This window comes from Candoia aspera, chromosome 14, assembly GCF_035149785.1.
Source record: "Candoia aspera isolate rCanAsp1 chromosome 14, rCanAsp1.hap2, whole genome shotgun sequence".
NCBI classification, from domain to species: domain Eukaryota; kingdom Metazoa; phylum Chordata; class Lepidosauria; order Squamata; family Boidae; genus Candoia; species Candoia aspera.
The window spans coordinates 17,442,954-17,457,833 of NC_086166.1; the positions used below are offsets into that span (position 1 = coordinate 17,442,954).

General features: G+C 42.7%; 1 protein-coding gene across 1 annotated transcript in view; it reads left to right on the forward strand.

Moving 5' to 3' along the window:
* Window positions 1-14,880, forward strand: part of TBL3 (transducin beta like 3) — a 39,851-nt gene that overhangs the window by 9,973 nt on the left and 14,998 nt on the right. The window contains exons 9-15 of the mRNA XM_063315186.1: window positions 1,097-1,193; window positions 1,733-1,941; window positions 2,763-2,904; window positions 4,843-4,901; window positions 8,111-8,214; window positions 12,798-12,939; window positions 14,440-14,670. Coding sequence (XP_063171256.1) covers window positions 1,097-1,193; window positions 1,733-1,941; window positions 2,763-2,904; window positions 4,843-4,901; window positions 8,111-8,214; window positions 12,798-12,939; window positions 14,440-14,670 — 984 coding nt within the window. The remainder of the gene's footprint in view (window positions 1-1,096; window positions 1,194-1,732; window positions 1,942-2,762; window positions 2,905-4,842; window positions 4,902-8,110; window positions 8,215-12,797; window positions 12,940-14,439; window positions 14,671-14,880) is intronic.

The following is a 14,880-nucleotide window of genomic DNA, read 5'->3' on the forward strand; positions in this document are numbered from 1 at the left end:
CATAATTCCATTTCAAACTCAGTCTTACAATGTTCAAAACCATAAACTCTTTTGTCTAGTTTAAATCTTTCTAATAACTGTAAATAAGAAAACCATTGACAACTATGTTCCTCTGCTATCAGTTCTTCTCTTGATTTTATTTTGTATTCTGCTTAACAAAATTCTAGTATCTCATAAGTTAGCCATTTGTGTTTGCCTATTTCTAGAGTAGTGTATAAAATGCTTCCTTTTGCCGAGAACCACAAAGGTTTTTCGGGCACAACCTGGATTTGTATCTATTCCATATTCTTGATGTGGCACCTCTAACATAATGATCTTTAAAATCCACATTGACTTTATTGTACCACAAATATCCATGCCATCCAAATCCCAGGTCCTCTTTAACTCCTTAACTCCAGGTCCTCTTAAGATCCTCTTAACTCCAAAAGCCTTCTATTTCTTCGAAGCACCCACTCTTTCATCCAAACCAAACAGCAAGCTGCAAAATACAGTTTCAAATCAGGTAAAACCAGTCCCACTCTTTCCTTTGCATCCTGTAACACCTTCTATTTAACTCGTGGTTATCCAAAAGACAGCACCAGCCAGAATTTGCTGTCTGGCCACTGATCGCTGCTGCAGTGCCATCCCTGCTCCTTCAGGGACTTCTAGTCCACCGTAGATCCCCACCCAGAACCTGAACTGCAACATTTTTAATGAAGAAATCAATGGCCTTGAGTTTCCTGGCCTCAGCCCTTCCATAAGCCCTCCATCCCAGGCAGAGAGGAGGACCACTGCTGCCCAGAGAGGTTGAGCAGAGGAGAGTTCTGGCAACCACTGGCAACCCTTCTTTGTGGGGCGCATAGGCCAGTGGGTGAGCGCTGATGGATAGAGTCCTTCCTTTTCTTCGGTCCCACCCAAAGGACCTTATTCTGTGTGTGTCAGTGGATCATTTCTTCCCCATCTACATAGGCCTCACATTTGGTGCTTCCAAGCAAACTTTGGCTATAGCAGGCTGAGAGTCAACATTTGTGAATTTCACTGCACTCTGTTAGCAGTTTATATTCTGTCACACCTCTGCTGATACTGTTCCTCAGACTGGCTTCTTTTTCCATCTTAGACCATTGAATCTGTGGTCTTATTACCAGAAGAACTGGATTTATCGAACTTGGGTGTGACTAAATCAAGCACTCACTTTCTCACTGCTGGTAGCAAAGGTGAGTCAACCCCCTAGGATGGACTTCCCGTGCACGTTCTGGGGACGAGGGGTCGCCTTCTGTCTCTGCTTGCTGAGAAGAGACTGGAAGCTGACCTTTGCATCGAGGGTGGGGGGGTGGGGGGAGTTGTATCCAAAGTATGGCTTAATGGGGATGGGCAGCCAGTGGTCTGAGGCAGACCCCCAATATCCCATTTCCAGAATAAGGGGTGGTGCATTTTCTGACAATTTTTTGTTATTTGGAGGGGCTATAAGAGGTGAAGTCCTTTCAGAGGTTCAAGGCAGTCATTATACCCCTCAAAAATTCTGAAACCCAAGAAAAGGGGATGATTCTTCCTATCCTGCAGATGGTTTAAGGGGCAAAATTAGACTCAGAATTGGGAGGACCCTTTAAAGTCTCCAAATCCAGTCCCCTGCGGGTCTCCTTGACAGTCATTTTTTGTTTGTTTAAATGCACGCCATTCCCCAAGGGTCTGGGCTTCCAATTTTGCCAGCTCTATAAGTTCTTGGATGACAGGAGATTTGTGTGCTATACATTAGGGATCCTCCGCATGTGGGATGCAGACACAGCTACCTGCGTGCACAGCCAGTCCCTGCCCCATCTGCCAGCTGAGTCCAAAGTGGAGGTGATTGGACAGCACAGCCTCATGCATTGCAGTCTAGTGCCAACAAAAAGTGAAGTAGTTGCTGTGAACGTTGAGCGCAACATCTGCTTGTATGATGCACAGACGCTTGATCTCAAGAAACAGGTATCCATTCTCATTATTTCCCAAAGTAGCAAAGCTGCAGACAAGGTGGTGGAGGGGGAATGCATGCAACTGCGTATTGGCCCTAGAAGTATTATTTTATGTAGGCCACTACGTTGTAACCAAAAGGTTTTGTGAACTATCACGTAACAACAGGAAGCAACAATGTGGCATCTGCAGATACTATGACCCCCATCTACCTGATTGCACCCTTAGGATCCCAAAGTTAAACAGAAAGTTTTTCTTTTTTTAAATTAAAATAGTAAACATTTCCAGGGATCATCCATTCTCACAAGGAATTTTATATGATTTTGGGCAAGGATGACAAAATTTCAAGATTTCAAATTAAATTAAGAATTTCAATCATGCCCGTGTCTTACAGGTTTTGCTGAGCTCACAGAATTTCATCAATATTTTAAAAGGACCTACCTGTGTACCACAGATCCTTGCAGACCACCAATGCTGTAGACTGGCAGAGCTGAAAATGTCCACTTTAAAATATCCTGCTCTAGGAATTGCAACTGGGGCAGTGGCAGGTGTGGGCTATTCAAAAGAACAGAAAATCGTAGTGCCACCTTTAAGTGTGGCATACTATAACTCACTCCCAAAAATCATTAAGCCAATTAAAAGGGTTTCCACTCTGATTTCAGCAATCCTATGCTTGGACAGCCTGCCAGAGCAGCATTTTCCTGTCCACTTGGGTCCTCTTCCAAAGTGGACAAGGTCTTTCTCCTGAGCTTTCTTTTCTTTCTTCTTACAGTCAGCCTTCTCACAGTTGACAGATTCTTTGCCCAACCAGTATGGTTCTTACATTTCTCCCTCAGTTTTCAGGTTATAACGGAGAAGTTTTGGATGTCCGGTTCCTGGGACCAAAGGACTCACACATAGTTGTAGCGACCAATAGCCCCCAGCTGAAAGTATTTGAGTTGTCATCTTCAAACTGCCAGATTCTGCAAGGCCATTCAGGTGAGTGAGAGGAAACACTGGCAGTTTCCATCTTTGACTGTTACAGTATCATGGGTGTAGAGCTGCACTTTTTGGCTGACGGAGAAAAAACTCAGCTTGATTCTTAACTGGGGCCAAACAGAGAGAGTGTTGCTTCAGGGTATAATGTGTAGGGCTTCTCTAAAGCTGTAAACCAAAGTGGGGGAACTGTGGCTTTTTGCCAAAGCAGCTTAGTGTCTACTAGTGTAGTTGGTGATGAGTAATAGTGGGAATTATAGTATGGCCACATCTGAGAGTCTGCAGGCACTTTACCCCTGATGTAAATGGCTCAGGGGCCTGGGTATTTGAAGGATTCCCTGCACCTTCATAAGACTGCCTGGATCTTAAAATCATTTACAGATGCGCTTCTTCGAGAAAGTCTCCCTACCCTGCCCCTCCCTCTCTTATACAAACACATGCACACAGACACACATCTGCTTGTCTGTTGAAGTCCAGGTAGATTTTCCCCAGAAAAGGAAGCTTTTCTGCTGCAACAGCTCCCTTCCTTCCAGGGAAGCTAGTCTGTTGCTTTTCAGATTTTTTTATACACTAATACTGGCAGATGTATGTCAGTTCCTATCAGCACAGCAAGAAACAATTATGCTGACGGGGAGGTTTATAGTATTTACAGTACTATTTGACACACTTGGATGGTATCAGCCAACAGAACCTGGCATATGTATCCCAGCTATGTCTAAACAGCTTTCGGTCCGCTTTTGTATGATGAGTTTTACTTTCATGATCAGTGTGATTGTTACTCTGTTTCAGCTACCCTGGAATTATTTTGTTCAAGAATTAGCATACTTTTAAATTGTACCTTATATTTATAACCATGGAAGGACTTCAAAAAGTTCTTTCTCATAGGCAAATTTCTCTGCAAAAACAATGCTGATGCTGATGTGCCATCACAGTGGTGTCAACTGTTAGCAACCACATAGGTAGAATCTTCTCCAGGACACTCTGTCCCCAGCCTGGTCCTTCATATCTTCCAATGATGCACCCGCTGCCACTGTAATTGAGTCCATCCACCTTGCTGCTGGTTGTCCTTTTCCACATTTCTCACCATTATATTCTCCAGAGAGCTAGGCATAATGTGTCCAAACTACGATAATGTGTGTCTCAAGTGAGAACTCGGGATTGATTTGTTCTATGATCCATTTGTTTTCTTGACTCTCTGATATTCTCAGGAGTCTTCTCCAACACCAGAGTTCAAAAGCATCAATACTCTTTCTATCCTGCTTCTTTAAAGTGTTTAGCTTCCACAGAGTGTCACAAAGAAAACCATTGCCTGCATGATTCTGATCTTTTTCGATATACAAACCCCCCCCCCCCAAACAAACTTATAAAGATTGTAGACTTGAAGTTTCCACAGACTTTTATTAGATGAGTTGTGGCAAGAAGACAGATGGATATGTTCAGGGGGCTCAATAGATGAAAACCAGGCTATCAAGATGAGAATCCATCAACATTCAAAAACATGGCCACTCAGCTCTTCTGTGGCTTGTTTGCCACACTCTCTACAACCAACTCTGCTGCTTCCCAGCTACTGTTGCTAGCAGAGTACAGCTTCCCTTGTACATCAGAGCCTTACTCCTTTCTCTGATTTCACCTCCTTCCCTTTTCAGATTTATTCGTTTCCATCCCAGAAACTGCTCTGTGCCTGCTGCCAGATGCCTCCAAAGTAGTAGAGAAATGTTTGCAGACATTCCATGATTTCTTGAAAGCTTAACAGAGGGCTAGGACCCAGGAAGTTCTTAGTCCAATTATAACAATTATTTGAACATTTGCTGGGTACCAGATATTGATATAAAATGATTGCTTAAAAGCTATTTCCTTGCACAGAAGTATATAATCCAGTTACATCCACTTGCAGATGTGTTTATTCATTTGATGTCATCATCCCCTGCAACTTTCTTGCAGATATTGTTCTTGCCTTGGATGTCTTCCGAAAGGGGAGGTTATTTGCTAGCTGTGCAAAGGTATTGACCATTTTATTTTTTAATTCGTTTCAGAATAACAGGAATGTTAGAGTTTGAACTAGGAACCTCATACATGGTGGAGGGTGGGATGTAAGCAAATTTAACAACTGGAAGACAGTACCATACCTGAGTTCACATACCTTGCTAAGCCAGAAATTGTCAAACTGTGGGTTGTGACCTCTTGGGAAATCATGAACAAATTTCAGGAAGTTGCAAATTTGGGTGTCCTTGGACGGGCAAGCCTGGAACCAGCTATCTGTTTTCTTCTCTGGCCAATTGTCTTGGATGTCACAGTAGCAGCTGGCCTTGGACTTCCAAGACTTTTTGAGCTCTCCACTCCCCAAGACACCTTTTCTTTCTCCTTCTCTCTTGCATGGGTAGAGCTGCAGCTAAAGGCAAAGAGGCATGGCAGCAAATATGGAAAAGAGCTGAGAGTTGGGTTCTGGGGATTTTATTCTACAGCATTGGTGCCCATGAGTTGCTATGGATCACAGCTGCTGCTGTGCTGGGAAGGGAGCGGAGAGAAGGAAAAGACATGAGGAGGAAGAAAAGGAAGTGACAGTGGTCAAGCAGAGGGCCTGGCTTGGGAGGTCTGGGAACTCCAAGTCCCACCTTGGATGAGGCCAGTAGCTGGAATGGACAAAGCCTGGGGTATGTTCTGACAGGCTTGATGGTTTGCACAGAGAATTGACCCATGTGAAGAACTCCACATAGTTGGAGAAAGTGTAATTCTTGCAGCAGCAATTGAGAGCCATGTGAATATGCTTATTACCATCATTCATCAGTGGTCACACACAAATTCATGTATTGATTATTGTTTTAGGGATATCATGGCACCATAGAGTTCGAGAATCCCTGTGCTAAGCCATGAAGTGGTTAATTTAGTGCTGACAGAGCATGTTGTCAGCCACTGTGTTTATAAATGAGGATTATTTTGGCTTCATGCAGTGTTTGTACTCACTAGTTATGGCTCATTCAGCAAGCCGTGGTTAAAATAAACCAGGACTTAGCACATGTGAACTCACCTTGTTTGTGGTTAGGCCTCCCTTTTCAGGCATGGTTGACATTGTTCTCCATGAATGATGGTCAGGATGGCGGCCCTGGCTTGGACTTGTATAAATTTTGTAACAGGCAGGTGCTTTCTCTTTCTCTTCTGGCCTTCTACTCTTCAGATATTGCCAGAGGGCTGATGCAGCTGAAGGTATCTCCTCCAGTTCCAGTAAACTTTGAGGGCCCCAAGGCTGCTGAATGCACCTTCCCAACTGGGTTTGAGGACACACCTTTGGCCTCCTTTTGGCTCTGCCAATTGATATATGGAGTTTGGGTGGAACCAAAGTGCTGATGCAAAAAAGCTTTCATTTCACCTTGGACACATTGCCATCCAAATTCTGGCTAGTCAGCAGAGCAACAAACTAAAGTTACAGTTTGGGCAAAGCACTAAACAAGTCATAGGTGGAGGTTCCCTACTTAGTTTACCAGCCAGATAGCCTGCATCAACATGGCAAACCAAGATCCGGAAGACAGTTAGCTTATTGTTTTGTCTAGTCTGCTATATATGTATAGGACTGATTTATTTTTACCACCAATACAAAATTCAGTCCATCTCATTATGAGTGGTAGGAAAACTTTTCAGATACTTATATAGCTAGTAAAGTTAGCATAATTTTTCAGTTTAGGTTACTAATTATACAGTACATCAGAAAAGTGTATCACTTTTAAGGAAGTGAAACATTTCCCTGGTCAAAACTTACTGGAAAACCCATCTTGTGTGTTATTCCTTTTTTTAGGAAGGAGGAGATGCAGCAGTGTGAGGGTTCCTGAGGACACCTCTCTTCTTGGCCTTGGTTGCTCTGTAGTTGCCATGTACTGTAGGTCAGTTTTCCCCTTCTTGGGGAAGGAAATGGGCCTTGGTAGCTGGCAATGAATGGTGACAGTTACAATAAAATACCATTGGAGGTACCAGGCTGAAAAAGCTAAAATTTAGAGTATGCATATTTCAGATGTTCCTTGACATCTGCACTAATACTGAATTAGTGGCACTTCATCTTCCCTTGTAGAGTTTAACTCAGTTTAAGCTCAGCGGTTGAGGAATATATTATGAAATATGTAGATAAACTATCTCCCATTTATTGTGGATTTAGATTAAGGGCAAAATGCATACAGAGATAACTCTGGAGATGGAGACATTCAGAAAGCATTTGAATTATTGCACTGCAAAACTTTACCATCCTCCACCCAAGTATTTGAAAGTGCTGGTGCCCTGGGAGAATTGGTGCCATCTACTGCACAAACTGTTCCTGCAGAAAATAAATTCCCTTTCAAGGGGTTCCCTGGGCCTATGGGTTTGTTAGTTTACAGGACTTACTGATTTATAGGGAGCTTATAAATACAAATAGGTTCTCTTGGTATTGTACAATAACGTAAAATAGTATAGAGATCTGAAAACAAAAATGTCAATATGGTGATACAAATGAAAATTTAAATACTGATGTTACAATCTGTGTAAAGGGGAGGTAACTACATTTGCACTCCTGAGCCATGTTTTAAAGCCAAGCCTGGTAGAGAAAGGCATACAGTTTCTTCATACTTCCCTCTCATTTCAGCAGGGCCCTGCTGAACCAGGGAGCAATAGCTACAAGTGCTCGGTGGCCCAGTGGAAAATGATTTGGGACTTAAGGGAGCAGAGTAGTACTAGTGATTTTGAGGGTGTCATGGGAAAAGTGACGGGAAGATCAGCAGTGCTAAGCCTCTTTGCAGGGTGCAAAGGCAAAGCGGGTGTATTAGGCATTGAAGCCAGCTGAAAGGAGCTGTGGGATTGGGGCCTACAGCTTGAGGTCTCTGAGGATGGGGTGATGTGATGGTGGTGGTGGCATTCATCATAATAAACTGGTAACGTTGAAATGACAATGCGTGCATCCCACAAAGGACACACCTTAGTACTTCCATTGTAATGTCTGATGAAGGTATATAAGTTACATTCTTTGCATCATGCTGTTATGACACCCATGCTGCCACCCCCCCCCCCTTCTTTTGCAAACACCACTGAGGTGGCAGTGTGGGTTGTGGACATCAGAGTACATTGGAGACTTGTTTGCGTGTTGCTAAACTGTAAGCAACGTCTTCCATAACCTTAGGATCTCAGCATGATCTTTTCAAGCCTTCTTTGACATTCAGAACAAAACAAAACAAAGCACCTCTTCTGCTTTCAGGATAAGACCTTCCGGATTTGGCGGATGGCAGAAGACGGCGAGGTTTTCTGCGTGGCTCAAGGGCTGGGCCACACGCATCAAGTGGGTGCCCTTGCGTGTTCCAAGTAAGAGGAGTCTTCCCTCCTTCTCGTCTGCCTTTGGGAACAGCCACAGCCCCTCGTGCATGGTGGCTGGGGTCCCTTGTAGCCTTTTCTTTCTTCAGGATGGGGTTCAGGTGGTGCTTGGCCCATGTTTTATTAATTCAGGGAAGCTGCTTCACACTGACTAGGATTGGGACGTAGCCACCTGTCCCTGCTTATAATTTCAGACTGTCAAGTATTCCATCACCCCGGAAATGCCAGTAAAGAGGTTTTAGCTTCTCTTTTGGGACATGCTGTGTTGGGCCACTTATTTCTTAAACAGTCTTCCACTAGAGCAGGGCCTTAAAGACCTGGCTCTTCACCCAGGCCCTTGGAGAGGACAACTGACACCCCTTTCTTCCTTTCCGTTCCCCTCTGGGTTTATTTTCTTTACCATCATTGTTCCTTTGTCTTGTGCTGTGTTCATGTTTTTTGTATTGTTCTCTGTTTTTCAAATATTTTAACAATTGTAAACTGCTCAGAATTGCTGGGAGTAAGGCGGCATATAAATTTAATAAATTATGGTTGATCACACAGTCAGCCAGATGTTTAGACTGGATTTGGCATTTTTGTCCACCTATTGTCCACCTATCCTTTCCCAAGGACCTGGGATAGGCAGATGTTGTTGTTTAATAATATTAATAATTATCTTTTATAAATAATTAACAAATTATTATTAACAGCAGTTTTCAAACTGTGGTCTGGGGACTGTGAAGTCAATTAAATGTTTTAAAATACCTCAGTTTCAGTTTCTAATACAACAAATACCGATGGATATAACGTCCATAAACCAAAGCTCTTTGGGTTCCTCTGTTATTTTTAAGAATGCAGGGGGTCCTGAGAATATGGCGTTTGAGAACCACTGAACCAGGGGTTTGACAGAGGAGACTCTGCAAAGGGAAAAAGGAATAGTTCTTCCTGTAGAAAGCCTCAGCTGAACTCTGGGATTTGTTACCATAAGATAACAGTGATGCCACCACTTTGGGTGGCTTGAGAAATAAGATTAAATGAATTCAGAGAGGATTTGGCTTTTGTGCTATACGTTACCTCCAGGAATGACATACCGTGCCTTTTATTACCAATTGCTGGAGGGCAAGTGTTGGAGATGTTGATCCCTTCCCACTTTTGGGGAGCCCAGAAGAACGTCTCTGGCCCCGTTGGGAGCGAAACCCTTGAAGCCCCCTCTGCTATAAATGCATTATTCAAGCACCCCTCACTGTAACTCCATTTCAACTGCTGCACTGGAAAGTGATCCCGCTGCTTCTGAAAGTCCTGTTAGGGTTGGTTTCAGGTCCAGGAAAACGTCTGTTGAAAGCAATGAGATTATTGGCTAAAAGCAAACAAAGCAATCAAGTCAAATCAATTTTTATTTGGTTATAGACCAGTAGATAAAACAGAAGATTCACATATAATTAGAATAAAAGGAAAAACACTTAAAATTCTAAAAAAATCTAAGAAAAATTAGAAGAGATACTACGGCATACTGTACAAATTATAGAACGATACTTAGCTGTGGTCAATGAAATAAAGCCAGATTGGTCTGATAGTAACAACTTAAGAAAAAATGAATCCAAATGACCTGGATGTTTAATAAAGAATGGAAACAATAATTCCTGGCGAGCATCTACATAGAGAGGACAATACAAAATGACATGTTCCATCGTTTCAGTTATTCATCTGCCACATGGGCACGGTCTGTTCAAAAAGGATGTTTCGGTATCTCGCTTCAATAACAGCTGTTGGTGTCCTGACTAAGCAAGGACCACGCCAAGACGAGGAGAAAGTCTCTGGTGTTCTATTCACTGCTATAGTAGACAGAAAATCCTACCAAACTGAAGAAGCGTGGGAACACCCAGACAGATAAACCCCAAAACTCAAGGCGGATCTGCTCTGGGTTTCTCTGAATGACAGCTCAAAGTCTAAACTACACATGCGTCTTCCCCCCTGGATAGGGGCCCCGTCCTGCTCAGCATCCGTACTCATGACAGTTGGAAGGGCATTGACTCTTGCCAAAGATAAAGCCCTTCTAAATTTTGGAATGCTTATGCAGCTGAGATGTCTGGCTGGTTGGAGAAGATGTGCAGAATGGCCCCAAAAAATGTTTTTAGGTAGAACTAGAGAACCCTTAAAAAAGGAAGATAGAAGAATTGATGCATTCGAATTGTGATCTTGGTGAAGATTATTGAAAATACCGTGGACTGCCAGAAGAACAAACAAATCAGTTTTAGAAGAAACACCACCAGAATGTTCCCTAGAGGCGAAGATAACTAGGCTTAGACTCTCATACTTTGGGCACATTGTCAGGAAAGACCGATCGCTTGAAAAGGACATCATGCTTGGTAAAGTCGAGGGCCAGCGGAAAAGAGGAAGGCCTTCAATGCGATGGATTGATACGGTTACCGCACCAATGGATGCAAACATTGGAACAGTCAGGCATTTGGTGCAAGGCCGAACAGCATTTCGTTCTGTTATACGGGGGGTCACCATGAGTCGTAAACGGCTCGATGGCAACTAACAACAACAACAGGTAGAACTAGAAGCAAACACACCAGATGATGCTGCAAGTGAGAGGTTGCAGGTTGCAGTTAATCCCAAAGCCATGTGCTGTGCAGCTGAAATCTTCTTGTGGGCGCATACCACAATTTTCAGGGCAGAAATCAATAGATTAGGTTTTTTCATTTTGTACTGATACCAGGACAAAGATAATGAACTAGGCTGGAAATTTTTTGAAATTCTTTGTGTTGCTTCCCTTTGAAGTCCAAAATGTGTGTGTTTATATAAGCAGTACCTGTTCTGACAGATCACGGGGAGGAAGCTCCAGTTGTCAATACATAGCAATCCTTCAAAAGCTATTCAGGTACTTAGCTATTTTTAAAAAGTCTGGAGGGACAGAATTTCTTGTCAGTGACAATAAGCTGCAGCGTGGGATGCATTTGTTCAAGGTTTCAGCAAGGCAGCCAGCCATGTTAATCCATGTCAACCTTTCAAGTTAGGCCAGGTCAGGAAACAAACGGCAGAAGAACTACTGGGACTCTGTTGTAGTATAGTATAATAACAGAATCTTCAAAGTCTTATTGAGTTTCCCTCTTATACCAAAAGAGAGTCAAGGTGGGGCTATCCTGACTTTCTTTCTCATCCCTTCCTCTTCCTCAGGTCTGAGCTAGTGTTTATTCAACCGCTTTTGTGTTTGTTCTTCGAGGCCGTCTCCACACTCCTTCACATTCCATGATGATGAGCCTGCTTAGCCCATAGTATTTTCTTCTAAAGCTTTTTGCCTACAGTAAAAACCTGTGTTTCTACTGAATGTATCTCCCTCCTGTTGGCATGTCCCTGTAGATAACGGATAGGCTGAGGCCATATTTGGAATTTAAAAGGCGCACGCGCATGATGTACTGTAGGCACACACTCAAAACTGCTGTCACAAAAGCCTGTTCACAAAAAGCTGCTGTAATGGGCATGGCCAGTCACCAGGCACCCATAGACTAAAAGACAAATTGACACAATAAACACACGTACATGTATCAATAAGTGTCTCTGCTATTCCAGGGAATCTTTTGTGGGGCCTAAGTTTCTATAAATATTACTAATCGTTTACTATACGCTGAGTATACAGGCTGGTTGGGGAGTTCTGGGAGCTGAAGTCCACAAATCTTAAACTTGCCAACGCTGAGAAACGCTGTTCTGTAGATTACTCCCAGCAGCCCCAGCCACAATGGTTAAATGTAGCCATTTTGGATTTGGAGCTACTTTTGGGACTATAGTTCAGGCGCACCTGGAGAACCATAAGTTCCCCGTCCCTGCTTCAGAGGCTCAGGAAGCTCCTTGTCCCTCTCCATAACCCCAAGGCTTCCTTTCTCTGGGTGCACAGAGTGTCTGAGGATGCACTGCTTTCCCGGGGGTTAAACCCGAAGGAAGTTGGAACGATTAGGGGCTTTTGGAGTTCGTTGATTCAGTACTTGTTTTAGGCAGTCCAGCTTGGCGCCCGTTCTTTGGATCTTTGCCCGTCGTGGCTATTTTCATTGCTCAAGGAATTTATCGAAATTGGCCTAACTGGCATCATTAATGGCTTCCTAGAGGAGGGCAAGATGCCCCTTTCTTAAAAGGAAGCAAAGGTTAGTCTTCTTGAGAAATCTACCTGGAATCCTTTGCTGAGGGAAAATAACAGCCAGTCTCCAAGATCCCTTGGTTGAGTAGGTTGATAGAGTGGTAACTTACAAGGTCTTGGAAGAACTTTGGCAACTTTCAGATAGTGGACTTTTGGAGAATTCTGGAAGTTGGTCCACTTCCCTGGAAGTTGTCGTAATTGGGAAGCCCTGCTCTAAACCCGGATTTTGCCCTACAGTGCAGGCAGTGCTCCCACTAGGCATTTTCTTTAGAGGTCCTCACCTTTTGGTCTGGCACTTAATCATTTTTAGCAGTATTAAATAGTAATCATATGCATGTTGGGTGCTTTAATGTGTTAAGCTGCCCTGAGAGTTTTAGGAAAAGCAGTATAGAAATGAAGGAAATAATGATCATCATCACCATCTGTATCCCTCTTTTTTTTATCTGGTTTGCCTTTTTTCCAGAACAAAAGAGAATTTTCTGCTCACAGCCAGCCAAGACCGCACAATCAAAGTGTGGATTCTTCCTAAATTGCCCACCGTCAAACAAGAAGAGAACCAGGTCGTGGTGTTGCAGCCTGTCAAAACAGAAGTGGCACATGATAAAGTAATGCATTCAGATGATTTGAAAAGCTGGGAATCTTGAGTGCAGATGCTGGGAGAGATGATGTGTGTGTGTGTGTGTGCGTGCGTGCGCGTGCGCCTTCAAGTCAGTCTTGATGGTCTGGAGAAGTCCCTGCAGTTTTTTGGCAACATTTTCAGAAGTGGTTTGCCATCACACACACACCCTTCTTCCTAGGGCTGTGAGAGCATGATGAGCCCGAGGTCACCCAGCCAGCTTTGGGACTAGAGCTCACAGACTCCTGGTTTCTAATCTGGTGCCTTAACCACTACACCAAACTGGCTCTCAGATGCAGATGCTGATTACAACAGCAAATAGAGTGGGGATGGGTGTACGTTTCTGTGCTATGTGAACTCCTGTCAGAGAGCCTACAAAAGGTAGTTTTAATCAATAAGCTGTTGTTTCCCTGGATATTTCTGGATCTGCTATCAGGTTCAGGATAAGCAATGAACATATCTATATCTAGATCACTCTATGCTTAATTTCTTGACCATAATTTGGAGATCAGGAACATGCCAGTATCTCCCATCTCTTTTTCCACTTGAATTCTCCCATCCTTTTTCTGTCATTAACTTTAATGCAGTATTACGTCTGCATGCATCTGAATACCAGTCAGCCAATTCTGGTCTGGTTTCAGACCAGAATTTGTGTATTTTGGCATTAAATGTTCTTTATTTTTTTATATATAAAAAAAGTAAAGATGTTGATGAAATGAAGACACCACCACCATGATTTATAGCAGGAGCTGGAATTGCAAACCTTGTTTAAAACTGTGGTGAGAATAAATATTGGAAATCATGCTTACCACAGTTATATACCAAAAATGAACAGCAGGAACAGGGAGCAGCTGCGCCTACAACATCCTTTGGTTTGTGGTCTAGAGACTAGAAGTATTATATCTACACTCAAGTCAAAATTTGGTTACCATGCGGATCATACTAGGGTGGAAAGTAGATTTTAAAAAGCTAAAATGAAAAAAAAAATCTCCCTTTTTCATTTTAGCTTTTTAAAATCTAAAAACCGTAATTGCTTATTCTCATGGATAGCCAAAAATATGGACTTCGGAATGGGTATTTAAAAATATAGATTGTTTTACTGCTTTCCTTTCCTATAACTTCAGTCAGTCAATCTTTATTGTCTCAGACCAGAACAAGAAGTATGTTGTTAAGTGGTCTGTAACCACCTATAAAAGTCTAGTTTAAGAAACCAGTAAACAAAAAATCATTATCCAAGCTGAAATATAGCTATAAAGTGGCCTGACTAGATTCATTTAAATAAAGGTAATCTATATTTAGGCTGTAAATGTGACAATATCAGATTACATAAAATTACATAAAACACATCTGTATAATAGGAGCTTGAGCTGTCAAGGTTCAGCAGATCTTACATGCTGCAGAGCAGAACTTAACAGTGTGTGATGTTATAAATGTTCCTATAACTTGCAAGAGAGTGCAGATACATAACTGTTCTCTCTTCATCTTTTAGGACATTAATAGTGTGGCAGTGTCTCCAAATGACAAGCTGATCGCCACAGGTTCCCAGGACAAGACAGCCAAGCTGTGGAACTGTGAAGATTGTGTCCTACTCGGAATCTTCTCTGGACACAAACGGGGCATCTGGTGTGTGCAGTTCTCCCCAGCAGACCAGGTCTTGGCCAGCTCTTCAGCAGATGGGACTGTGAAAATCTGGGATCTGCAGGACTTCAGCTGTCTGAAGGTATAGTTGTGGGCAAGAAACTTAGAGCTTACATTAATGCATTTTCCATTAAGTAGACAAATAAAACTTGCATTACGTAGACATTGCATTAAGTAGACAAAACTTGCACTTGACTAGGATGTTTCAATGTGTCAAGAAGTTAGGAACTGTTTCTTTGAGAGAAGCCAGAATCCACCCATGAAAAGGGGCAAGCAAGAAAGAGAAAAACTC